The sequence below is a fragment of the Rhinolophus hipposideros genome (genome assembly GCF_964194185.1).
Source record: "Rhinolophus hipposideros genome assembly, chromosome: 26".
NCBI classification, from domain to species: domain Eukaryota; kingdom Metazoa; phylum Chordata; class Mammalia; order Chiroptera; family Rhinolophidae; genus Rhinolophus; species Rhinolophus hipposideros.
In genome coordinates, this window is record NC_138072.1 from 14,583,510 (window position 1) to 14,609,746 (window position 26,237).

Genomic DNA, 26,237 nt, shown 5'->3' on the forward strand with positions numbered 1-26,237 from the left:
GAAAACAGGCAAGGAAAATTCTCACGTTAGCACCAGGCCACCAGTGCTCTGGTAAAGAAAGTAAGTCCTTCCTGGGGGTGGCGGCGAGGGGTACGGGACATGCCAAGCTACCTGTCACTGCAGGAGACGAGACCTGTCACAAAGTCAAAGTGCTCTGCCCCACGCTGCTGCCAGGCCCCCGCTGGGCCACAGGCCCAGCCACCACCCCGGTACCGGCAGTGCCCAGGCCGGAGTCGGGTGGAAGCCGGCCTCCGCGCGGGGGCCACCGGGCAGGACGGCGCGCTCCGCGTGGGGCACCCCGCCCGGGCTCAGCGGGGCCGCCCGGGGCGCGGGAACGTGGCGACGCCGACGGGGCGGAGCCGGGGGCGGGCTGTGCGCCCGCGCGGGGTCCAGCCCAGCGCCGGGCCACCCGCGTCAGGACGGCCGTGAGCGCCGCGCCGGAGCAGGTGAGCTGGCGGCGGGACGGGCCTGGGGCTCGCGGCCGGGCGCCGTCACGCGCAGCGCGGAGGGCCCGCCTGCAGCCGCGCCCCGCGGGCCGGGCACTGCCCTCCGAGCGCCCCGCGCCGCGGCCGCCGCGCTCCCTGCGGTTCCGGGCTGCAGCCCCCGCGCGCGCCGCGGGCCCGGCCTCCGTGGCCGGCGCGGGGGCGGGAGAGAGCGGAGCGCGGGGACAGCCCCGAGCGGGGCCGGCGCGGAACTGGGGCGTTGGGAGCCGCGCGGGAGCTGCCCCCAGGCCTCGGGCCTGGGCTGGGCCGTGTCCTCCTCGCCGGCCGAGCTGGCGCGGGCGGTGGGCGCGGTGCGAGCTGTTAAAGGGCCAGAGCACTTAAAGGAGCAGCGCACGTGGGGCTCGAAGGCGCGTGGACCAGGGCACTTGTTCTCTCCCGGCTGAGACCTCCTTGGCGCCCAGTCCCTTCGGCCCGTGGCCCCGGGCCCCGGGCACTGCTTTGCGGGGGCCTGGAGGGGAGACAGCGGTCTTCCTGCTCACGTGAGGGACTGGACGGCAGGTCGGGCCCCGGAGCGGGGTGATTTCCTCATCAGCGGTGTTTTATCAGGCTGTCACAACTGTGGGGAGACTCCCAGAATCGAGCTTTTGAAACTGAAAAACCTGACACAGTAGCGAGTCCCCAGTCCAAATTTTATGGATGTAGAAACCCGGCCCCCAGAGGTACGGTGACACTGTTCAAGGTCGCCCAGGTAGTGCAGAGCAGAGCCAGGCTTGCAGTCCATTGTCACGCCATCTGGTTCTGCTGGCCAGCCCTCGGACCAGAACTCAGCCCTTTAGCAGTTGGATGAAATGCTCCTATCGACTTAGTATTTCCTTTGTGAGGTGGGAGCTGTTGAGTGGTGGACTAAGTGCATCGCCCTTTACAGCTGGAGAACCCGACAGGCATGCCATCCAGACCATTTGCAGAGGCAGCTTAACTCAAAATTGACATCCCGGGCTGCCACGCCGGTGCCCACAGTAACTTGAGCAGGATAGACCCCGGCTTCCAGTATGGATGCCCCGCATGTCTGCGTTGTTCGTTCTGTAGACACCTGAGCGTCCAAGGCCTTCAGCCAAGCCCTATGGCAGTAATGAAAGACTCTGGATAAGCTGCTTCAGGTGTGTGAGTCTCAGGTTCCCCTCTGGGTGAATGTGGTTGTGTGGGAGGAGGGAAACTTGTCAGCAGCTGTGTTTTTGGGGCCCAGCTGGTGAGGGGGCGGGGAATCCTGGCTCCAGTTCAGAGCGGCAGCCTCGGCCACCCATCAGGCAGGCAGGCTGTCCAGATTCATGCCTTGTGTGCGTGTGGGGGCATTTAGGGCTGGAAGTGGGGGGCTTGGAGGAATGTTGCTACAGAGTGGGATGGATGTTGTTGCAGATTTTCAGGGACCACTCTATATCGTTTGGTGTTGAGGTACCTGGGCACCAGGTCTAGAATCTAACGTGGTGCATGTATCCGAGATGAATGCCCTGTTCCTATCTACTTGAGAAAGATGAGGACAAGAGGCTGCCCCTCAGATGAGCCTGGAGGCCCGCTTCAGGTTGCCATCCCTCAGCTCCTCTATGGCAGACCACAGCCCCACTGCACACAGCGTTTCCCACCTCCCAGGGCCTCTAAGTTACTGATGAGCAAGACATAACATACCTTTAGGAGTTTGTCATATACAAAAGAAAGGGCTGGTTTGTGCAGTGGTTACAACCATTATCTTAAGAGCTTCAATCTCACTACCATAGCTGTGATTTTTCCCCTTCTACAGAAGGGGAAACTGACATGCAGGGAGTTAAGCAACTTGTCCTGTTATGTGGCTTCCGTGACTTAGCACTAGAATTTGAACCCAGCTGGCTGCGTCGTCTTCATCTTTTGAGTTTTTGCGCAAGAGATTTCCCACATTCACCTCCCTACCCAAATCCCTGCACTGCTTCCCGGGAAATGTCTGTGGTCTCCTGACTACCTGACAAAGCAAAAAATAAATTAAAACACACACGCACACGCACACACACACACACACACACACTTACACACTTTTTTCTTTAAAGGAGCCACAGTGTATGTGTAGGTCATGTGCGTGTTTCTACTGAAGACGTCTTTGGCTGGTTTTCAGCTGTTGCTTTGACTTTAGGACTCCGTGTAGTTGGGGACTGGCAAGTGGACAAATGTTTGCAAGTATTTCTGCCTGTTCCCGGACTCTAGCAGCTGGGGAAAGGAATGTTAAGTCTCAGAGGCTGGCATGCCCTCCAGGCTACTGACCAGCCCTTGGAGGTTCCCCTCACCTTGAGCTGGCTGACATGGGCTTCAGGCCTTGTGTAATCAGTGTTGGCCTGCAGGCCTGGAGGTGGGAGGGTGCCTTGTTAAAATCCCAGGAAAGAGTCGTTTTACATCAGTCCTCAGAAGCGACTAGATGTCAGGAAGGGAGATGAATTTTGCCTCGCCTCTTCATTGCCTGTGAGAATGGGTTGCTCAGTCGTCTTTGCCAAAATACGGTCTACTGGAGCACCGGAAGAGGTATCGAAAGGGTGCTCACCTTTCTGCTATACCTTAACCAGCAACTTTCTGACTTTTTACAAATAAAAGTAATACATGTTCATTCTAGAAAATTCAGGCAATGTTTTTAAAGAAGTCATTCATTAGCCCTCAGCCCAGAGATAACCACTGTTAACGTGCATTTTCTTTTAGCACTTTATATGCATATATATATGTACACATATCTGTAGGTGTATATATCAATATATCTGTATATATTAATATATCTGTGTGTATATATATATTCTGTTAAAATATTAAGAGGTAGGAAATTGGAGATGAAGATTGTGTTGTCTTTTCTGTTAATGTTATGCCTTCAGAAGTTTCCCTTTATTGAATATTCTTGGAAAACTGGGTGTGATTGGTGGGTGGACTGTTATTTCTCTCACCAGTGCCACAGCAGGACACTTTCCCACCCTCCCTTTTGAATTGACCCCGAGAAGCAGTGCCCTGACTCCTGCCCCATGTTTACATGTGCCATGCCCATGTGGGAACCACCCCCTGTCTGCTCCTGGGGAGCACGAATAGCAGAGGGAGAGCAGAGTAGGCCCTCAAGCTGGAGTCGTGGGGTGGGGGCAGGAGAGAGATTACTGAGTTTTTAAGGTGGCAGGTGATGTAGGGGGAGAGTGTTTGCACTTCACTGACCTCTTGTCTGTGTTTTGGAGACGCTGTGTATTAAATAAAAGACATACCTGCCCATGGAAAAGGCATGTGCCTTGTAAATGTGGGTGTGCTCTGTGCGCTGCCTGGTGACCATGGCCCTGAGCCACCCAGTATGTGACCCGCACGGGTCTTTGAGTGGGCAGGGGAGAGCTCCTCAGTTGGCAGGTTGGAGAACTGAATTGCAGCTGTGGCTCTGGTCTTGGGCCTTGAATCGACTGCCCTCTTTTATCTCTCGGGGCTTCAGTTTCTTTAACTATAAAATAGGGTGCTGACTAGATGGCCTTCTGCGCCCTTGCCCTCTCTGATATCGGTCCTGGGGACGTACCCTTTCATGTGACAAAATGTTCACGTTGCTGCAGTGCCCTGGGCTGAGTGGAAACAGGCTGTCGTCTCCTGAAGGCCTGGATGAGGGGTGGCCTTGGGGGCTCAACTCGTGTGTCTGGTGGTACAGCTAACCCTAACTTTCCAAGAGGGGCATCAATGGGCTTCCGTTAAATTTTTACTGTTTCCCTGCCTCTATTTCCTCTTCATTACAGCTACTGTTGATTGAACACCTACTGTGTGCTAGGTACTTTACACATTATCTCTAGTTTTTACAGGACTCTCGCAAGGTTCTGCCTTTTCCAGGAGAGGAAATAGGCCATATGAAGTTAAGTAAATTGTCTGAGGCCATGCAGCTAGGGTGATTGGAACCCTGATGGTCAGTCTCCAAAGCCTCAGCTTTTGACCGCTGGCTTGCTGCTTCTCATTTAAAAAGAAAATGTTTTTCTGTGCCCTATTTGAAGGTGACATATTAGGGACATGGCCTGTGTGACTCCCTTCCCCACTTCCTGCTGCCACTACCCAAACCGCCCTTTTTCCAGGCTACTTCAAGACATGAGAGAAATCTGTCTGGGTTCTGGGCACGTCTGAGTAGGAAAGGGCGGGTGGGGGTAAATCTAGGGCCTGGGTCAAGGTTTAGGAGGCCCCACATGCTCTGGGGCCTCTGATCTGGGGGTGGGGGAGGGGTGGAGCTGTCCTTCAGGGCCTCCCTTTGGAATCAGGCCCCAGTGCTGGCGGAGGCTGCCTCCCTGTGCTGGGAAGAACCAGCCAGCAAGCGAAATGCCTCATGGTGCCGGCTGAGGTAGAAGCACAGATGGCGGAAGGTCACCCAGGGCCAAATACATAGTCAGGTGTCTGGGGCTGGGGAGACGGACAGGCACGGAAGCTGTGGGAAGTTGTAAGGAAAATTTTGAGGGGATTTTCTCACCTCAGCAAACCTTTCCCTAGTATAGGAAAGACTGGGAACTTCCCAGGAGTCATGGAAACACTGTGAGGTCGCTGTGTGACCAGAGGAAGTGGCATGGTTAATGCCACCCTTCTTGCGAGTGAGGGAAAATTGTTCAGGAAGGCCTACTGCAAACAACCAACTAACCAATAAAGTATTTGGGATCCAAACCTTTGTCTGCAGCCCTAAGTGTTTCTGGTAAGGGCAGTAACTCCGAATTTGCTTTTGGAGCAGGGATTTCCATCGTTTTCCATGAGGCATGAGTGTTTACTGTGGCATTTTAAAATCTCCATTGGCCTTGAGAATTAAGGTCAAAATCTTTACATTTCTCTGGAACGAAAAGGGGGTCAAAGAAATTGGGTCACCGGGTTTCCATAATGATTGCAGGAACCGCTGACACCACGCGGTTGGAGAAATTCTCTGGGCCAGAGTCTCTTGGTTTGGCTACTTCAGCATTTCAGTCCCATTTAGCTTATTAATGGGCGTGAGCCTTGGCTTTAGATGTTTGATTTTTGCATCCTACTCCAAGGCAGCTTTTAGCCACCGTGCTTTGCTCTGGGAAGAATTTCCAGAACAACATAGTCTTTATACCCTGGACACCCCCGCCCCCATCAGCCCCTCTGCATTTTCCTGGGGCTTCCTCTGAGAATGGAGTGCTGGTTGCTATGTGGGTGACTAGATTTGACAACGACAGCAGTCACTCGGCCCCACCCCCACCTGCCCGTGAGTCAGCCTCCCTGAGGATTCTTGACGTCACTGTTGCCCTGATGTGAACATCTAGCAAGAAGGTTGTTTGTCTGCACAGATTGGGGTGGCGATTTTTCCCTCCAAGGATATCAGAGTGCCACCAGGCTTCAGTTCCAACTGAGAAGCAAAAGAAAAACATCCCAGCTGCTCTGTTCTCCTTCAGGAGCCAGGTAATAAGAGGGGCCGCAGAAGAAATAAGGTGGCTTCATGAATCCATCCGCTTCCCCCAGTCCATTGGGAGGGAATGAGGGAGAGAAAGGATTGGAAGAATATCTGTCTAAATGTTGATACTCATTATTTCCCTTCAAAAAAAATTAATAGCTAAAAAAAACAAACACCACTACAAGTACAATCCAGGTGAATTATAGAAGCTTTGAGAAATGCAGAAAAATATAAAGTAAAAATCACCCAGAATCTCACCACCCAAAGATAACTTCCTTTAATGTTTTGTAATGATTTCCTGCCAGTCTTTGATTATACATAAACGTTTTCTAAGAAAATTCAGATAGTTACGTATGCGAAGTTTTATATCCAGTAAGTTGAACAGCCAGTTGTATTTTTTCATGTTACTAAATATTCTTTTCAGATTTTATAGTGGGCATATAGGAAATCCCATCACGGGGATATGTCAGAGGATAGTCAGGGAGTTTAGTCACTGTCACTTTTTTTTACAATTAAAATAACTACAAGAAACATGTTTTTATGTAAATCTTTTATTATTTTCTTAGGACAAATTTCAAGAAGTAGCATTTCAGGATCAAAAGGTATGAATGTTTTAAAGCTTTCCATTTTTACCGCCTTCAGAGAGGCGGGTCCAGTTTGTTGTAGGGGTTTCTGAGCCCCAGTATTTCCTCTTTGGTGTAGACTTGGGGACTTTTCCAGCCTGAGAACTCTTTCCTTCTTCTGCAGCCTTTCTAGTTTGAAAGCTTCTGCTCCTCGCCCTCCCTAGATCGGGGTATTCAGGAGAAACGTTGTTCTTTCACTCTCCCTTCTAGCCAGTAGTGTGGAGCAGTGGGGGTGCCGAGGTGAGTGGGTGAGGGGCCCAGCCCAGGTGACAGGTAGGCAGATTGTAACCTGACACTTGCAGTGCTGAGCTGGGGGCTCTGGCTGGGGCCTTTGATTCCTCGATTCCGATTCCTCGATTCCTTGGCTGGGGCAGCCCCAGGGAAGGTCTAACATCAGCTGTGAGAATCATTCAGGGACTGTCTCAAAATGCAGACCCCTGAACCTTTGGTCAGGATGGAGCTGGGGATCTAATCTTAAATAAGCAGCCTAGCATAGTGTTGAAGAGCATTGGAACCTGGATCACCTAGGTCCAAGGGTAACTTGGAACCTATCACTTTTTGAACCTGTTTCCTCATCGGTAAAGTGGGGAAGCATAGCAGTACCTAGCTCCTAGGGTTACTGTGTTCAGTGCATAGTAGGGCTCAGTGGGTGATGCCCATCACCACCCCTCAGGTGGTCCGGGCCACTTTGAGAAACAGCACCTTAAGGCATCAGCCTTTTCTAAGTCCTGCGCTGAGCCTCAAGTGTCACCTCCCAACCCCCAGGCTCAGAGGGTGGGATCAGATGGTGCCCTTGCTTAAATGACCAAGACCAGCTCCTCCCTGATAGCCCTTCCTTAGCTTGTGCCCTGCTTTCCTGGGAGTCTCGGCCCCAGCTTCAGAGAAGGCTTTGGAGGAATGTTTTAAAGTGGGATGAAGGAAGCACTTGTTTGTTGGTAAGGAGGCCATATATGAAGTACATTTGGTGGACGGATGAGAATGTTTTGTAGCTTTCTGACGTTTCTCCCTCCGTCCAGAGCAGTTCCAGGTGGAAGGGACACAGTCCTTTAAGCTCACCCTTCCCTGGTGCGTTCAGGGAAGCCTTGGGAAGCAGTAGTGCTTTTCAGAGGAACACCTTGTTAGCTCTTGGCGACTGGCTAAAGAAATAGAAATCAGAAGGACTTACCTGTTCTTGATCCTGGGGCCCCTGCTTTTCTGTCCCCACCCTCCCTGTAGCTCCCTTTCACCTTTCAAGAAGTGTCTTCACTCCCTGTTTGTCCATCTCCCTCATGCTTTACTATTTGGGTGTCTAGGAGAAGAGGCAGCCAAATGCTGCAGCTATTGGGGTTCCTAGGGTCGGCTTACCCTCTGCCCTCAGGGGCTGCAGCCCTGCGAGGTGACATTTTAGATACTGGGACTCCTGATCCGCCGCCCCTCCAGGCACTCCAGAGGTGTGAGGAGATCGTAACTAAATTATTAATTCACACCCCAAGCCAAACTGACTGCTGGAAAAGAGTATTAGAAAAGCCACCGTAGTTTTACATCCCCTCTAAGACTGTGCTCCAGATGGAATGTCATTTAGGGGTACACAATTCTGAGACAATTCAGCCAGGTCTTTGTTTCGGGTGCCCCTGTTTGAGTAAGAATGAATTCACCAGTACCTGAGTAATGAGAGGAACTGTTGGCTCCAAGCAGGTGTTTATTTAGGATTCACGTAGGGAGACCCAGCCTCACAGAGGACTTTGAAGTTCTCCTGGGTCCCCATTAGGTAGGTCCTTTCATTATCACAAAGGAAGGAACTCAAGCTAAGAACTTCCCAAGGTTGCAGTGTGTTGGGGCTGCAAAGCTCTGTCCCCCAAATTGGGCTTGATTCTGCTGGGTCCCAAGTCTGGCCCTCCAGTGGCCCTGGCCTGAGCCTAGCCTTAGGGGGACCCCAGGGGAGAGGGGCAGGCCCACACCTCGCCTGGAGAATGCTGCTGAGCTGGCCTCCCGCTTTCCTAAAGATCCCGCTGTTGACATCCCTCGTCTGTTCAGAGCTTTGCAGGCTCCCCTTTGCTGGATTCAGCTCTCACTCCTTGGTCGTGTACCGCGCACCTGCCAGGGATGGTCACCCCACCTCTGCTCCCTGGTCTCCCACCTGCCGCTCCCATGGCTTTGGCCACCACTTCTAAACTCATGACTCTCCTCTACCTTGCTTGGTATTGTCACTATGGGCCCTGTTATGTCCCCCTCCCACACCTTCCGTTAGGAGATTGCTTCTTTCCAGGATGAGATTGCTTCTTTCCAGGATGCCCCACCTCCTTCCATCTCAGTGGGAGGTTCCTTAGTTACCATTTCACATCTCTGCCTCCCTAGACCTGAGCCATCTAATCCCGATGGCTGATAGGCTGTCCCTCCTCTTGATCTGAACCCCAGCGGCACCCCCTCCCTCCGGCAGGCATCCCACTTTACTTCTTACTGCTGTTGCTCCTGTACTTGACTTATCCATGTGGGGCAGGGGGGGGCTTAGTCGTGTTGAAATCCCTGTGACTTGGACAGGAAGCCCTTTGTGATGGGCCCAAGGCGGCGAGGTGGACAGAAGCAGGGTCTGTGGTCTGCCTGTGGTTGGGGATGGAGTTGAAGTTCACATGGGAAGAATCCAGGCCCTACACGCTGTCTTCAAACAGTGGTGGCCACAGACCCTGCTGGGGTGCACAGAGGCTGCCTCAGGGAAGGGAATCAGCTGGCTTCATCTGAAAATCGTGAATTCGTGGGGCGTGGCCACCTAGGGGAGTAACTTTCAGCAGAGGGCAGACCTGGCTGTCTGACCCTAGTGGCATGAAGCTCTGCCCGAAGGTTTCCCGGAGGCAGAGATGGGAAGAGCTGGCCCTGGTGAGCTCGCTGATGTCTGTAGGGACAGTCACATATGCCCCGGGCTGTCTGAAGCTCTTGCCATTCCCGTTGGGCAGTTTCCGTGGTGCTGTTGTGTAAACATTCCTTCAGTACAGTGGCCTTGGGGACAGGCCTCCCTTCTGTTTAGTGCCTTCAGCCTCGTCTTCCCTGGGGGCCCTGCCTCAGCTGTAGTTCCCACCTCTCCCCACCCCCACACACACACATGTGCTCTCAATGCTCCCATGGCTTTGGCCACCACTTCTAAACTTATGACTCTCCTCTACCTCCCCTGCACCCCTGACCCTCAGCCCCCTCCTAGAAGCTTCTCTCTTTTAATCCACAGACACACAGGGGTTCCTGGATCAAATTCACAGTCTTCCCCTGAAACGTTCTTCTCCCACCTCCCCCATCTTACTCCGTGCCTGGCCTCATCCGGGACTCTGTTCTTTGTTTTATCCCCCACACTCAGTCCTGTCTGTTCACCTCCTAACCCTTTCTGAATTCTGTCCCCTCACTTGCGTCCACCCTGCTGCCGCCTTCAGGGGGGTCACCTTCCCTTCTTTTTACTCCTTTTTCAGTCAGTGCAGACTGACCTTTCTAAACACAGATCTGATCTGTCTCATTCCTCGGGGGACAGCATACACCTCCTCAACATGGCAGAGGAAACCCTTCACACCTCCACAGCCCCCCCTGCCCAGCAGTGCCATGCCCAACTGGAACGTTTGTCATGCCCTCTGCCCTCCCCTCCCACCTGGAAACATCTGTCTCCATCAGACGATGTTATCTTCTCTAGAAAACATTCCTGATCTCTGGGATTTAGTCCCATTTTTGTGCTGCTGTGCCACTTGGTGAACGCCTGGATTATAAAATTTGTCACATTGGGTGGTTTCTTTTGTTTTTTTAAGGACAACAGTGTATATTTTACTCCTCTCCATATCCCCAGAGCCCAGCACAGTTGTTGGCACACTGTAGGTGCTCAGCAGATGTTTGTTGATTGAATGAGTGAGTGTGCTGACAGTTTGAGGGTCCCTGACCTCTCTAGTTGGGCATTTTGCCCCCGTGGCCTGGATCTCCTGAGGCCAGTCCCTCTCGAGGCTGCCACAGCCTCAGTGGCTATCCTTGAGGGCTGTTGCTTTACAGCAGTCATTTGACACGGTGTCCTGGGGAGTTGTTGCAGGGTAGGACCTGTGTCCAGGTCTTCTAGCTGCCTCTAGCCACCCCTCAGCCCTCCACTGCATTTGCCTCACAGGGAAGTGGAACGAGGACTCCTGTGTTCCTTTTTCCAGGCACTCGCAGAGCCAGGGCCATGCTCACGTTCATGGCCTCTGACAGTGACGAAGAAGTGTGTGACGAGCGGACGTCCCTGATGTCGGCCGAAAGCCCCACACCCCGCTCCTGCCAGGACAGCAGGCAGGCCCTGGAGGACAGGGAGAACGCTGCCCAGTGGGTAGGTTCCCGCCAGCAGGCTGAGGCCTGGAAACAGGCGGCTGGGGTTCCTGTGCCTGATGTGTGGGGAGCAGACATTCCCTGATGTGGGGGTGGGGGAGTAAAGGTGGGAATTGGCCGGAGGGGTTGGCGGTCCCCATGGAGGACCTTCTGTCTGTGAGGGCCTCATAGTACATCTGCACATTCACAGCCTGTTAAAGTTCGACTTTGCTGTGGACTAAATGATTCTCTCCACCCAGCCCCTGCCCCCTTAGATTGGCCTTCCTAGTGCAGGAAGGTGAGACTGAGTTTGGATGCTGGGACAGGTAGCACAGGCTCAAGGATGGTAGGAGGGAAACAGCCGGAGGGGAACCTCGTTGGCAGATGGCAGACGTGGTAACCGAGAGCTGGGTACACCGGATTCATGTCTGACTTTGGAGCCGGGGATGTGTCTTAGTCTGTCCCGGCTGCTATAACAAAAATACCATAAATGGGTGGCTTATACACAACAGAAATGTATTTCTTACTCTTCTGGAGGCGGGAAGTCCAAAATCAAGGTGCTGGCAGATCTGATGTCTGGTGAAGGCCTGCTTCCTGTTTGATAGGCAGCTGTCTTCTCTGTGTCCTCACATGATGCAAGGGGCAAGGGAGTTCTCTGGGGTCCCTTTTATAAGGGCACTGATCATATTCAGGAGGGCTCCACCCTCATGACCTAATCATCCCCCAAAGGCCCCACCTCCTAACACCCCCTAAGCATCACACTGAGGCTTAGGTTTCAGCTATGGATTTTGGGGAGACACAAACATTCAGGCCACAGCAGGAGGGGTGGGCTGCACTGTGACCTCATCTCTATCCGCAGGGGGTGTACTTGGAAGAGTCCCCTCGCCAAGCCACCCCATCAGGGCAAAACAGCGTCTGAAGTTGTCTGAGTCCCATTCTTCGTTTGCCCTTTACAGTATTTAGAAACCTTTCCATGTGGAATTCTTTTTCTTCCAGCCGGCCCTAATCTCCCTTGCTGAAATTTGAGCTCATTTCTTCTATCTTCCTCTGTGCTCTGAGCAAAGGATCTCTCCAGCTGAAAACCACTGCCCAGCTACTCCTTAGACTTTTCTTGCTATTTTCTTCATCTTTAATTTCCTAGAGTTTTTGTGCATTTCAGTTGTTTCAGTTCCTGTTCAGTAACAGTTTCCCCCCACCCCCTTCTTAGCCGAATATCTAGATTGGAATTCTCTGCAAAGTGCTGATATCAAACCAACAGCCATTTTAGCTTTTTGTTTCATTTGGCGTTGTCTTTGGCTGTTCATGTAATTAACAAGGCAGCTAATAACCCTGAATTGCCACAGTTCCAACACAGAAGTTCATGCAGATCCGTTTGTGCCAGCATCCGGCCAGTGTCCTGCCCCCTCATCGGCTGCTTACTCATTTGTACTCTCCCAACTTCCCTTAGCTCACATGCTTGATGCCTGCTTGGCCTCTCTGGTTCGGAACTGCAAATTTTGCATGCGTGATTTCAGGGGGAAAACAGTTCAAAGTGATTTCTTCCTCTGCAAATTCCCAGGGTCACATTTACAATCAGAGAGAGTCCTTATGTGTGCTGCCCATTCTAGTTTGTGATTTGTCACCCAAAAATGTTTCCTCTCTGGTTTCCTCCTACCGCCTGCCCTGTCTCCTCCTGAGTCAGTGTGGCCATGAGGACACAGCCGAGTGGCATCCTGAGTCCCGTGTACTGAGGGCCAGGGGAGAGCCCTTTAGATGAGCTCCTAACCCACTAGCCTTTGAGTCCTCGGCCTTTGACCACCCTCTTCTATGGCTGCTGTGGCCTCCCTTCCTGCTTCTGGGGTGGTCGGTGCCAACTCTCACTCTTCTCTAGCTGTCCTCACCAACTCTTCAGATGTCCTGGAATTTGTAATACTCCCACATCTAAACTACAGCCCATAGACTGGTTCTTCCACCCGGAAAGCAACATTCAGACTTCTCGTTTCCTGTTCTAAACAGTCAGGGGGCCTCCCCTGGGGGGCACTGCGTGGCCCTCACAGTGAGTTTCCCCACAGAGAGGCCAGGATAGCGAGGAGGACCACGAGGAGGAGGCTGACCGCTATGTCTGCAGTGGGGTCCCTGGGCGGCCGTCGGGCCTGGAGGAGGAGCTGACTCTCAAATACGGGGCCAAGCACGTGATCATGCTGTTTGTGCCTGTCACCCTGTGCATGGTCGTGGTGGTGGCCACCATCAAGTCTGTGCGCTTCTACACGGAGAAAAACGGGCAGCTGTGAGTTGGGGGCTGGGGCAGGGTGGGGAGCGGGCGTGGGGAGCGGGGCTGGGGCAGGGGGGCTGCAGCCTCTGCTGGTCACTGCACCTGCAGCTCCAGGCCAGCGGCGGCAAGAAGCAGGGACAAAGAGTCCATCCCCTGGTCCATCCACTGCCTCCGCACGTTCCTAACCTCTCTCCACCTCAGTTTTCTCCTCTGTATAATGGGTTTGATAATAATGTTACCAGGAGAATTAAGTGAGCTGATCGATGTAAAGGCCTTAGGGCAGGCAGCTCCCAGCACACTGGGTTTTACTGCAGAAGGCTCGCTGCAGCCAGACACTGCTGAGCTCAGTGTCCAAGCATCAGGCCCCGGACACGACTGTGTCACTGCATGACTGCAGACAAGTAAGTCACTTCCTCTCTGGGCCTCTGCTCCCATGAATGTAAATCGAGGTGGCTGGCCCAGATGATTTCTTAGCTCACATGCAGCCTTGCGAGTGAGGTTTTATTTATTTGAGTAAGAAGAACCCAGGTAGAAGCAGCAGCGTAGAAACATGAGAAGCTTCCCATCCTCATCCCACCTCCTTATGTTTTATCACTGCTGAGTACTTTCTCTAAACATCTGTTTTTTTAGTTAGGGAGTTTTTGTTAAGTTTTTTTCTTTTTATAAAAGATGCAGAGAGAGAAGCCCCTACCCTCAGGAAGCTTATAGTCTGTTGGGGAGAGACTCAGAGCAGCACAGGTGAAAAGCATTAAGAGAACTTGAGAACATCGCAGGCAGTTGGCTTCCGGCATCCATGGCTTGCTTCCGGGTGGGGTAGAGGAAACAGTGGGGGCATATGGATGGGGGTGTGGGGATTGCTGAGTCTCCTGGACCAGAGTGGAGTAGTGGGGTGAGCAGGGAGAAGCACCTCCAGGGGAGGGTTTAGTTGGTGCGGGGGGGCCTTGGTGAGGCCATCCAGGCCCTTCCTCGCTCCTACCCTGGCCTCTGTCCTCAGGCTGAGGTCGGGGCCAGGAGATGGGCTGGAAGGCAGCGCAGCTGGTGGGGATGGTGGCAGCATTCTGCCAAGGCAGGTGTCCCGGGGCTCCTCCACCAGCCGTGTGAGGCTCCCTCAGGGCCAGGGTACACAGGGCGGGCAGGGAGTGGACCCCTGGCCTCCTCCTTCAGCATCTACACTCCGTTCACGGAGGACACGCCCTCGGTGGGCCAGCGCCTCCTCAACTCTGTGCTCAACACCCTCATCATGATCAGCGTCATCGTGGTGATGACCATCTTCCTGGTTGTGCTGTACAAGTACCGCTGCTACAAGGTGAGCGCCAGTCCCGCCCCGCCTGCCCCGCCTCCTGTCTGCACAGCACAAGGTGCCCCCAGGCAGCAGCTGTTGGCTTAAAAACAAAAAATCAGAGTTCTTTTTTCTGCGAAATAGACTGATTGTTGGTACTCTGTCCACCCCACTCCAGCCGCCCACCATGGATTACCCAACTCTGTTGTCTTTTAAATTTACACATAATCCCACTTGATTGAGTTCCTCATTGCAGTGATCAGTGTCACTTCTCATATTCAAAGTTAATTTTATTTTGCGTCTCCTTCTGAAGAAGTGAGATGTTCTATTTCAGGCTCCCTTTACCCCATACTTCCCCTCCAGGTTTATTTTTATTTTCCCATTTCCCTTTTGGCCGGGGACGTACAGATGCTGTGCTGGGGTCCTCCGTGATGGAAGACGGTTGGGTGGCCCCCTGTAGCTGTGGAGTGGTCCCAGGGGTGGTAACGGAGTCGAGTCCCACCTGGCCCGAATCGTGGATGTTGTTTGCAGAGGTGCTGTGAGGTGTTAGACTTGGGTTTCAGGCCTTTTTCCCAAGGAAAACTTTGAAGCCCTGAGGACTGAAAGGCATTAGTTGAACTAATGCCTAGTTCAAAGTTGAACTAGGCATTACCTCGTTTAAAACCATTCACACGCAGTCATGCACAGCAGTTTATATTCAGGTTGTCAGCATCTATGGAGCAGGTAGCAAGAGGTGAGCCCCATCTCAGCTGGGGGTGACCGTGGGGGTAAGTGGTGGGAGAGGCTGTCAGGAAGTGCCTGGGAGCTGAAACTTATCGATAGTTACCTGTGAGTGAAGCAGAGTTTTAAATGGGGTGGACAGGGCCGTGGACGGTGGGAAGCAGGGTCGAGGGTTGCTTGTCTGGAGCAGAGGATACAGCACAAATGAAAGCCAGCTGGGGATAGAGAGAGTGTGGGAAGCGGCACTCTGGTCAGCAGGTGTCAGGTAACCAATCCTAGCAATCATTAAGGGGCAGCTCAGCCATCCCTTCAGGAAGGTTTACTTGCAGGTTCCATGACACTGATGATGGTGGCCTCGGGTGGGCAGAGGTGGCCGGGATGAAGGGCTCAGCATATTCCCAAGGCAGCTGTGCATAGTGTGGCCAAGGCTGCCGATTTCATTCCTGGTCCCCCTGAGGGTGGCCTGAGCTGGGTACGTTCTCAGGGGGAGACCGGAAGGAGTGACACCACCATGCCACTGATGGCTGGCAGAGACACTAGTTTAGGGTCAGCCCACCCTCTTCCTTGACCCTCCCATGTTTGGCCAGGAGAAGAGGAACGTGTCTTTCTGAGGAGCTGCCCCTCAGGTGGGAGGGGACTCCTTGAGTTGACTCTACTCAAAAGAAGTTTCCTCAGGAGCCCGCCCTGACTATCTAAAGTAACATCCCTAACGAATCTCCTGTCACTGTCGTCTGCAATGTTTTTCTTCATGGCCTTCATCACTACCTGTGAATACATATTTATGCGTTTATCGTACAACTGCCCTCCATTGGGATGGGACACACGTGGGCAGAGACTGCTAGCTTTATCTCCAGAGCCTCGAATGTGCCTGGCGTGTAGGAGACAGCCAGCAGCTCCTTTCCAAGTGAGTGAGTAGAGGTCCAGGTGTTTAGCACTAAAGGAGTTTCATCTCCTTCATACACTTGCTGGGTGAGCTGGAGAGACCTCTGTAAAACGGAAGGTACCCGGTAAATACTTTCCAACATAGTCCCCAAGGAGCGTCACTATTAGGTTGGTGCAAAAGTAATTGCGGTTTTTGCAGTTATTTTTAACCTTTTAAACTGCAGTTACGTTTTGCACCAACCTAATAGAAAGAGTTTCGGGCCCCAAGAACCTGGGGGGCCGTGTGATTTGGGGGTTGGGACAGTGCATGGTCATTCTGCCTGTTTCTTTGTCTAGTTTATCCACGGCTGGTTGATCATGTCCTCTCTGATGTTGCTGTTTCTCTTCACGTATATCTACCTCGGGTGAGTGGCACCTGGTAAGCAGGGGGGTCCTCGGGGACCCCTCCCCCTGTGGCATGAGTGGCTGTGAAGAATCTGGGCAGGGAAGGGCACCTGTTGAGCAACACACCTTCCCAGTGTCACTGCTTCCAGAGCCCAGACCTTCCTGACACGGGACTGAGCTCCATGGTGGGCCACACGTCTCTTTCTGGTTCCTCACCTACACAAGCAGAGCCATCACGGAGGCGGCTCTCTGTGAACCCAAGGAGGGTAGAAACCCCTGAGAATTTACGGTATAACCTTTGTGCTGGGCCTGGGTACTTGCTAGTTTATGGAGAAAGGGATCTCTGTCGCCTTGATTGGGGATCTCAGCCTGACCCAGGGGCCCGGAGACTGGCAGCACAGGAGAAAGCGCCTCTTCCGGGCCCTTCTCCTTGGGCAAAGGGCCTTCCGCGTTGCAGCAGCACACCTTTACGAGCACCACCCCAAGGGTGAGATGTCGGTTCACTCCCGACCTTGTTCCAGAACACATTTCCAGTGTTAATTGCAGGGCTCAGGGACAGGAGGGAGGGGATGTGCCTGTGGCTGGTCAGTGAAGCCAGAGGTGGGAAACCCCCAGGCTGGGGCCTTATTGGAGGAGCAGGGGGTGTTGAACAGCGTGGGTCTGACTCCCCACTGAGTGTCGTTTCCCCCCCTCCCCCCCACTGGTGGGCTCGACTCGGGTCCTGCAGGGAAGTGCTCAAGACCTACAACGTGGCCATGGATTACCCGACCCTGCTGCTGACCGTGTGGAACTTCGGGGCGGTGGGCATGGTGTGCATCCACTGGAAGGGGCCCCTGGTGCTGCAACAGGCCTACCTCATCATGATCAGCGCGCTGATGGCCTTGGTGTTCATCAAGTACCTCCCGGAGTGGTCGGCCTGGGTCATCCTGGGCGCCATCTCGGTGTACGGTAGGTGGGTGCAGGCGCCGCCAGCCTGCGGCAGATGGGGCGGGGGCGGGTGGGGAGGGGGCAACAGCCGTGCCCAAGTCCTTCACGTGTGGCCGGTGCTGCCCAGGTCCCCTCCCTCCCTGAGGGGCCTAGATGGTCTCCCTTCCGAGAGGTTCATCGTAAAACGCAGGACTTGGACATGGTCACTCATAATAGCAGATGTTTACTGAGCTCTCACACCGTGAAGTGCTCGACACACTGTCAGTTGTTGGGCACGATGCCTGTACATAAGGAGCTTGTGAAGTGTTAGCTGCTAGTTGATTAGCATTAGCACGGTTACCATCACCAGTCCCAGTTCTTCCGTTTGAGGGGTGAGGAGTTTGAAGCCCGGAGAAGTGGGACGTCAAGCCCGTCCTGCTCCTTGTCTGCAGTTAGACCCTGCTCTGTGCTCCAGCCAGTGCAGACTAGAGATTGGGACTGGAATCCCACTGGTTAGATGCTGCAACGGCAGGATGTGTTCTGAGAGCCTCGCCCCGGGGCTCTGATACGTTTGCCCCGTACACGCCGGTGTCAGAGGGCTGGCTCCTCTCTCTGGGGGCTGCCTGGCAAGAAATGTCTTTTGTAACCTGCCAAGGACGTCTTGTTTCCCAGATCTCGTGGCTGTGCTATGCCCCAAAGGGCCGCTGAGGATGCTGGTGGAGACCGCCCAGGAGAGAAACGAGCCCATATTTCCTGCCCTGATATACTCGTGTGAGTGGCCCCCCACGCCTCCTCTCTACCTGGGCTCAGAAGGCAGCCAAGGTCGGAGCCAGGGGCTGCTTTCTGGCGTGGCTCTCAGAGTTGGCTAGGAAACAGTTAACCTTTCTCTGGCCAAAGGGAGGAGGCAGCCTTGGTGACCCCAGGAGGGGCTCCACCTTCTGGAGTTGACAGTGGGCTGTATCTTGCTGTTACACCGGGAAGAAGCTTGGAAAATTAGAACAGGAAGGGGGCCCCACAGCTTCATTCCGTCCAGCCTCCAGTGGCGTGTGGTGGGTACAGACTATATTCCATGAGCCCATGGCCACCCTCTCAGCCCTCCAGGCTCCTGGGAAGGGACTTTGGAGAGGCAGTCTTCAGGGCAAAGGGTCTGGGGGAGCAGGGCACGCCTGCCTTGCACTGGGCTTCCTCCACAGCTGCATGGCTGGTTGAAGTTAAGTCTCTGAAGGCAAGGTGCGTGGGATGCTGCTGGGCTTGGACCGGGATGTAGGGGTTTGGATTTATACCGTGTTTTCCCGAAAATAACTTAACCGGAAAATAAGCCCTAGCATGATTTTTCAGGTTGACATCCCTTGAACGTAAGCCCTAATGCATCTTTTGGAGCAAAACTTAATATAAGAGCCAGTCTTATTTTCGGGGAAACATGGTACATGCCTTCAACAAGAGTCAAATCCCCACTTTGTGGCGGCCACTGTGCTGGGCATTGGGGCCGCCAGGAGCCCACGCCCCGTGCTCTTGATGCCCTCCCATTTGTTGCTGGTGGGGCTGATTTAAGTAGCCTGAATCTGGGGCTCAGCTGTCTACAGGGTGCACTGGGAAATAGTTTATGGAACGGCTGCAGGGTGCTGGATAGTCTCACAAATGAGGAGCTGAGTGGAGAATCGTCGGCCCTGTGGCCCCCCTGTGAAAGCACATTCCTGGCACGTTCTGAGGAGGAGCAGAGACCGTGTGTGGAAAGACTGAGATAGTGCCTGGACTTTCATTCACCATCTTGTGCTCGGATGGAACTTCCGTTCTAGGAGGGCAGACAGACAGTAACTGAACAGATGACTACAAAGTCAGGCTGCGAGTGCTCTGTAGAAAGATAAAGCAGGGTAAGGACATCAGGGTGATAGGGGGGCCACCTTATGTTTTGCATGAGGTGGTTGGGGAAACCCTCTGTCACAAAGTGGCGTTTGACCAGCGACCTACCTGCCTTCAGAAAATCTGAGGACAGAATTCTAGGCAGAAGGAGCAGCAGCGAGTGCAAAGGCCCTGAGACAGATGACATGCGGTGCTCGGGAGTGGCCCGAGGCCAGGCAGGAGGGGTAAGGGAAGAAAGGCGGGAGGTCTGGATCATGGTCCACCAGGCAGGCTGTGTGAGGGTGTGGCTTTCACTCCTCAGTGACGTGTGATGCCACCAGAAGACTTTGAACTCATCTGACTTGACATTTTAAAAGGATCATGCAGGTTGCTGGGTCAAGAAACATGTATGGGGGACAAAAGTGGAAGCAGGAGCTGGGTTTGGAGGCTGAATAACAAAAAAGAGATGGGATGTGGTTTGGCCCGGGGGCAGCCGTGGCAGTGTTGAGATGTATTCTGGAGGCAGAATTAGCAAGATTAGCTGATGGTCGGGATGCTTGTAATGAGAGAGCTTTGGGCCTGAGCAACAAAAAGAGTGGAATTGCCGTTACCGAGAGGGAGAAGACTGGTGGGGCAGGTGGAGGGCAGTTGTTGAGAGCGTTTGGGGCATATTGAGTTTGAGATGCTCACTCGACATTCAGCTGGAGAGTTCAGGAGAGAGTTTCCAGGCCAGAGAGAAAACACAATTAGTACCATGTGCTCCAGCAGTCCCACTTCTGGACGTACACCCAGGAGAATTGAGAGCAGGGTCTTGAATGTATTTTTACACACACATGTTCATAGCAGTATTATTCACTATAGGCAAGAGATGGAAGCAACCCGAGGGTCTATTGACGGATGGATGGATAGACAAAATGTGGTACAGACACACAGTGGAATATTATTCAGCCTTAAAAAGGAGGGAAATTCTGACACGTGCTACATATTATGCTAAGTAAATGAATCCAGTCACAAAAAGATAGTGTATGATTCCACTTACGTGAGGTATCTAAAGTAGTCGAACTCGTAGAGACACAAGGTAGAACAGTGGTTGCCAGTGGTTGGGGGGGAGGGGGAAATGGGGAGTTGTTCACTGGGTCACAAGACGAAGAAGTTCTGGAGATGTGTTTCACAACAGTGTGTCACTGTTAAATATATGTCACTCTGTTAAACTGTACACTTAAAAATGGTTGAGATGGTACCTTTTATGTCCCATGTTTTTTACCACAATAAAACAGAAACACAATTAGTTCACCAAACTCTTCACTGATATTATTATTAGCCATTGTTTTTGTGAACAGGCCAAAAAAGACAGGAAAAGGCATTGTCTCCCCACACCTGGTCCGTGAATCTGGACCTCCTGACAATGGGCCTTAAGCAGCTATGACCGGAACTGAGGCTGCTGGGACAGACTGGACCCCTGCCTCTCAGACCCAGGGGTCAGCCACGGTTAGTCCCGCCTGGGGCATGACCCTTTTCTTCTTCTCCAGCTGCCATGATGTGGACAGTGGGCATGGCCAAGCTGGACCCCTCCTCTCAGGGAGCCCTTCAGCTCCCCTACGACCCAGAGATGGGTGAGTATCGGGGCTGACAGCCTCCTGTCCCTGGGTGCAGCTCTCACCTGCACCCAGCTCAGCCTGGCCTGGCCTCGCCTCTCCGGGAGGGCAGAGGTTAAACTAACCCTCCTGGCATCTTGGGGATTGAGGGGGGTGGGACTTGGGTCCTCTGCCTCAGCCCCATTCCTCTGCCTCTCCTTTCCTTGTCATGTGGCATGGAGAATCTTTTTCTTTGTGTCAGGCCTGGCGGGGCAAGGCAGGGAAGTCCTAAGCGCTCGCTTTATTCCCGAGATCAGAGACCTCTCTGACTGGACTTTTGTCTCTCTCCCTCGTCCTCCCCCATCCTCCCATGGTGATGCTGGATACGCAGAAGAAGACTCCTATGACAGTTTTGGGGAGCCTTCGTACCCTGAAGTCTTTGAGCCCCCCCTGCCTGGCTACCCAGGGGAGGAACTGGAGGAAGAGGAGGAAAGTAAGGTGCCCATGTCCAGATGGTCTGCGTGGGCCCGGGGGTGGGAGCAGAGGGTGGAGATGGGGAGGGAGAAGCCCCTTTCCCAGCAGAGACGGCTTCACAGAAGTCAAGGAGCAGCCTGCAGAAGTGGGGGGTGTTGACAGGCCGTGGGGCTGTTCACATTCAGGCGGGACCACGTACTAACAGCGTTCACCGAGTACCACCTGTGCCTCCGTGTGCTGGGGGGTGCCCGGCTCTGGGGGGACTCATCTATCAGGTGGGCACTGAGTCGGGAGGACCGAGAAGGACGACGCAGGGGGTGGGAGCACTGCCGCATTCTGAGGGGTCAGAGAGAGGTACCTGAGGAAGTGACTTCTGCGCTGAGCTCCAGAGAGGGAGCCACAGCAGTAAAAGGAGGGGGTGACACGTTTCCGGCCAAGGGGATGGTAGGCGCAGAGACGCTGAGGCAGAAGCACACGGCGAGTTAGAGGAAGTGAAGACAGGATGCTGAGACCGGAAGTGCAGAGATGGGGCTGGAGGCAGGCAAGGGCTCCCAGGGCCTTCTAGATCAAAATGGGGATTCCGACTGTGTCCTGGGAACACCCGGAGCCATCAGGGGCTTTGGGGTCATGTGGGAGGAGGGACATGACTGGGAGGGGTTGTGGCCGGTGGAGAATTCCATCCCAAGACGCACTCGAGTGGCCTGTAGGATGTCCCACTGTAGCTGTGGGGGACACGGGGTGTGGGCTCTTGGCTTAGAGGGCCGGTGAGGCTGGGCAGGTCAACCACTGGCAGCACTGCCCCACGTGGAGGCCGACAGTGGGCTGTGCAGCATGGGGGGCAGGGGCAGGGGCAGAGTTGGGGTGGTCACTTCCCCATGAGGCGGGGGAGACAGGAGGAGCTGGTGTGGAATAGTCCTCAAGGCACATGCACAGATGTCCTGAGATGGTTTTGTTCCCAAGGGAGTCATTCCATATTTATGGGCCACCTGCTGTGTGTCAGGTGGCACGCGGGAGCAGGGCAGTGCCACCCAATTCAAACTGTCTCTGCCCTGCAGACGTTCCTCATGGGGAGCGAGAGGTTAGGTATAAAGTGCTCAGGGCGGATGTGGGGAAGGGGGGCCTTGACGTGTGAGTGAGCGGTCACCCAGCAGACAGGCTGGGGGTGGCACTGACTGCCTGGAGTCAGCGCAGACCCCACAGGATTAAGGGCTCAGTTCACAAGACCACTCTCTCGCTTCACACGTCAGCCGCAAGCTCTGGGGGCGTCCAGGCCACCGGCGCTTCTGACCAGTGGGCTGCAAATCCAGGGGTTCCCACAACCTCCTCACAGAACTCAAGAAAGCACTACACTTACAAGGAGAGTTTTATTATGAAGGATACAGATGAGAACCAGCCAAATGAAGGGACACATGGGCGAGGTCTGGGGGATGGGGGTCCTGAACTCGGGTCTTCTGTGACCTCTCCCTGGGGAGCCAGGGCATTGCCCCTGTTAAAAAACATCCAAACCTGTAGAGAATTTTTTTGAGTTTCCAATTTTGCGGCTTATTTTATACATTATTATAGACTCAAAGGAGGAGACGTAAGGAGGGTTACGTGAAATCCATTGGTGGTAGATTAGAGGGGGGGGGGGAAGCAAAGTGGGGAAATCTCTGGGACTGGATAAGAAGTAACACAGAGAGGCACATACTTTCATATCAGTGAGTACAAGATAGGTAATAAACAATCTGCAGCACGTAGAGATGGCATTGGGAGAACAAGGTAACAACAAGGGGTTTGGTGGTCTCTGGTGAGGCGGGGGGAGCGCCCGGTTTCCCTGAGAGGTTCCGGAAAAGGAGATGACGCTGACATTTCAAAGGTATGTTATCTCAGATGCAAACAGACAATAGACAGGCTCTTTTGAGGCAAAGCTTGACAAGGAAGCGACAAGCCTAGGAGGTGGCTACCTGCCATGACACACTTTTAGTCAGGAGTTCTTATGTTCAGACCATCCCGTGTGGGTACTTTTTCGGTCTCTGAGTTTGTGGGGCCTGCCAGTCTGGAGCCAGCCTAGAGGGGAAGCTGAAATCAGAGCAGGGGTCTTGCACAGGGAGGGGCAGATAGGGACAGATGTGGCCTTAACCAGGGAGAGGGACACCTTTTGTTTGCAGCCTGGAAGGGAGGAGGGTGTAGGGGCAGATGAGGCAAGCAGTGTCCTTGGTGCAGGCCTACTGAATTCGAGTTTGTTACGTAAACACTTATATCGTGTACGGTGAATAAAATTGTCCTATAAATAAGCGTCCAGAGGCAATGGTTCTAAAGGAAATAAACATGAAAGCATTCTAGAAGCTCTCGTTTACTTTTCAGTAATGGGTAAGCTAATGACAAACATGTTTACCTATTTTTTAAGGGGAAAGGGTCTCCAGAGGACCTCTAGGTGTTATACGTGTTCTTGATAGTGGGATTACATTTCCTAAAAAATACCTCAAACTTAGCACTAAGTTGTACGCCCTCCCACTGGCCCTGGACAATGCATTTTATTGTGTCTTTCTTAACTAAATGCCAAGCAGCAGTTTTACCTGAGTTATCAGACATGCCAGCATTTCACAGACCAGACTGCAAATCACCCAGTCCGTGGGTTCCTCCTTTTTCCCTCTGGCTGCTGCTTTTCTGAGGCAGCCAGGCCTCGTCCTGGAGTCCAGGCGAGGTGAGTTAGGCGGTGGTGCTGTGCCCTCTGGCTCCCTGAGGGCCCCAGAACTCTGTTCCCTGGAACCCTGGCTGTTTGACTGGTGTCTGCCTTCTCTGCCCCTCCCTCTAGAGGCTTCCAGGACGATAGGTTCACGTTCTCTTCCTCACACAGGGGGCGTGAAGCTCGGCCTTGGAGATTTCATCTTCTACAGCGTGCTGGTGGGCAAGGCAGCAGCCACGGGTAGCGGGGACTGGAACACCACGCTGGCCTGCTTCGTGGCCATCCTCATTGTGAGTGGGGGGGAGCCCTGGGGGTCTTCATGGGGGGAGTCATGCTGCCGTCTCACGTCACTCCTACCAGACGGGACGTAGTTTAGTGGAGGCAACACTGTTCTGGGAGTCAGGAGGCCTGCAGGGGTGACACCTGCTGCCCGAGGCCCCTCACAGAGCCGCGGAGAGGACCAGGGGAGGACCAGGGCTGTCGTGTGACAGGTCCTTGACAAGCTCCTGAGCCTGGGGACGAGGTCACTAAGAGCTCCCCTCCCCTTGGTGTCCTGCAGGGTTTGTGTCTGACCCTTCTGCTCCTCGCCGTGTTCAAGAAAGCGCTGCCTGCCCTCCCCATCTCCATCACGTTCGGGCTCATCTTCTACTTCTCCACAGACAACCTGGTGCGCCCTTTCATGGACACCTTGGCCTCCCATCAGCTCTACATTTGAAGGGACGGGTGCCACTGGCTGGGAGCTGTAGGAAATTGTAACTGGATGCAGTTGTATAGTTTGACCTCTAGTGCCATATGTTTTGTAAGACTTTTCTTTCCTTAAAGAAAAACGGGAATAAAAAAGCAGTGTGTTTATTTGGTGAAGAGGGACAACCGGCTTTTTGGTGCTAGTGGTTTTGTCACCGGACTGTGGCTCATGAGCAGTCGCTTCATCGACAGGAAACAGGAAGTCCATCCAGATGACCTGAGGCAGGTCCATGACGTGGGGAAGGGCATGGAGAAGGTCATCCGGTCATGCCTCATAGCCTGGAATGTTCCAAGGGCCAAGATGAAGGAAGGTGTGCAGGAGTTGATGCCCGGGATGGCACTTAGCACTTGCTCACTCTGGTCGAAGAAGAACCAATTTTCTCTGCAAGGAGTGTTCCCCATGCTTTGTGTATGATGTCGCTGTTGTTTTGTTACCTTTAGAAACCGAGTTCTATTCTTGTTAACAGCAGTTCCTGCTGGGAAGCGGCTTAACATTAATGTCAATAAACAGATGAATTCTGTTGGAACGTTGGCGTTTGGTGTGTTTGCCTGCGTTGGTCCTTCTCCTTGCATGTTACGACCACTCCTGGGGCAACGTGCGCTCCGGACGCAGAAAGGAGATTGGTCCAGTTATGAAGGAGCGAGGCTTAACTGCCCCCCTCCTCCCCACTGCAACTATTTCTTTAACTAGAAAGTTCCCTAAGCAGAGAGAGGTGCTCAGAGAGCCGCGAAGTGTGACAGGCAGCTGGAGCAAGCAGATCCCTCCTGGTGGCTTCAGCAATGCGTCACTGGGAACACGGGAACACGAGCAAGGCAGGTGCCAAAACAGAGCAGGTTGTGGGTCCTCCACAGAAACCGATATGCAGTCGGGGCCAGGTGAGAGCCCACCTTCAATCCTGGCCCTCCTTTCCTTCTATGGTGGGCAGTTCTCTGGGGTGGCGGTAGGGGTGTGGACAGGTTGGTTTCTCCTTTTCTTTGTAGGCTCACAGGCTGCAGGGAGAATCTCTTGGAATGGGCCTCCAGCTCCTTGAAGCAGCACAGAGCTGCCTTCTGGTCTCACTGAGAACACGGCTGTCAGACCACTGAGGAGATGCAGGTGCTGTGTTTGTACTTTAGTAGCTTTGTCCGCTTCTTCCAGAAATAACGTGAGTGCTATGAATCTGGCTATTTATCATGAGAAGAATAAGAGAATTACGTATTTTGTTGTTTGACAGGAACATTCTTTCTCCTGGGTTGTCTGTAGAAGAGCAGAGGCCAACGTGGGGGGCTGGAAGCCAGACGTGGTTGGCTCAGAGGTGGCATGTCTGACGACCTGCATTTGGAATCAGCTGTAACTGGCTTGTGACTCAGTCACAGTCAAGACACCCACAGTGGTGGTATCACCGTGGTGAAAGCCACAGGAGGGAGAATTTTAAGAAGATGAGGGCTAGTCCCTGATGGTAAAAGCTCCCAAGGGATTTAAAGGGGAAGAAAAATGGGAGAAGCTGATTGACTGCGGCAAGTAGGGCAATGCTTATCTTTGGTTTCAGGGTGGGGCTTCCAAAGACACGACCTGACAAGTGTTTGGATTCTTTCAGCTTAAAGAGGTCTTTGTCAAAGGCCCTACCTAGGTGCTGGGGAGTGAAGCCACATTCAGAGGTAAAAGCAGAAGGTGGATGGGGTGGGGGGTGAGGGGAATGCACCGTGCCTGTGATGAAATGTTAAGGTGAAGGTTAAGACTGGGAAAATATAAGTAAATGTGGGAAGACCAAAGGGTAAGAGCCATTGGGAAGAAAACAAAGAT

At 53.4% G+C, this 26,237-nt stretch overlaps 1 protein-coding gene and 1 long non-coding RNA gene across 7 annotated transcripts in view; one reads left to right on the forward strand and one right to left on the reverse strand.

Annotated features, from left to right (window-relative positions):
• LOC308493396 overlaps positions 1-310 on the reverse strand; it is a 72,738-nt gene extending 72,428 nt beyond the window's left edge. The window contains exon 1 of the long non-coding RNA XR_013992680.1: positions 112-310. This is a non-coding gene — a long non-coding RNA (uncharacterized lncRNA). The remainder of the gene's footprint in view (positions 1-111) is intronic.
• On the forward strand, positions 12-24,981 carry PSEN2 (presenilin 2). Of its 6 annotated transcripts, XM_081039482.1 has the most exons (14): positions 383-446; positions 1,369-1,600; positions 5,735-5,846; positions 6,405-6,440; positions 10,598-10,758; positions 12,788-13,002; positions 14,152-14,293; positions 16,205-16,272; positions 16,980-17,200; positions 17,831-17,929; positions 20,527-20,610; positions 20,963-21,064; positions 23,882-24,000; positions 24,270-24,981. In XM_081039482.1, the coding sequence occupies exons 5-14, from the start codon at positions 10,618-10,620 to the stop codon at positions 24,423-24,425; spliced, it is 1,347 nt and encodes a 448-aa protein (XP_080895608.1). In that variant the 5' UTR covers positions 383-446; positions 1,369-1,600; positions 5,735-5,846; positions 6,405-6,440; positions 10,598-10,617; the 3' UTR covers positions 24,426-24,981. The 6 variants fall into 6 exon arrangements, with proteins under 6 accessions (XP_080895611.1, XP_080895612.1, XP_080895610.1 ...); XM_081039481.1 differs by lacking the exon at positions 1,369-1,600 and having other exon boundaries at positions 356-446; XM_081039484.1 differs by lacking the exons at positions 5,735-5,846; positions 6,405-6,440 and having other exon boundaries at positions 329-446.
• Positions 24,982-26,237: the final 1,256 nt, after the last annotated feature.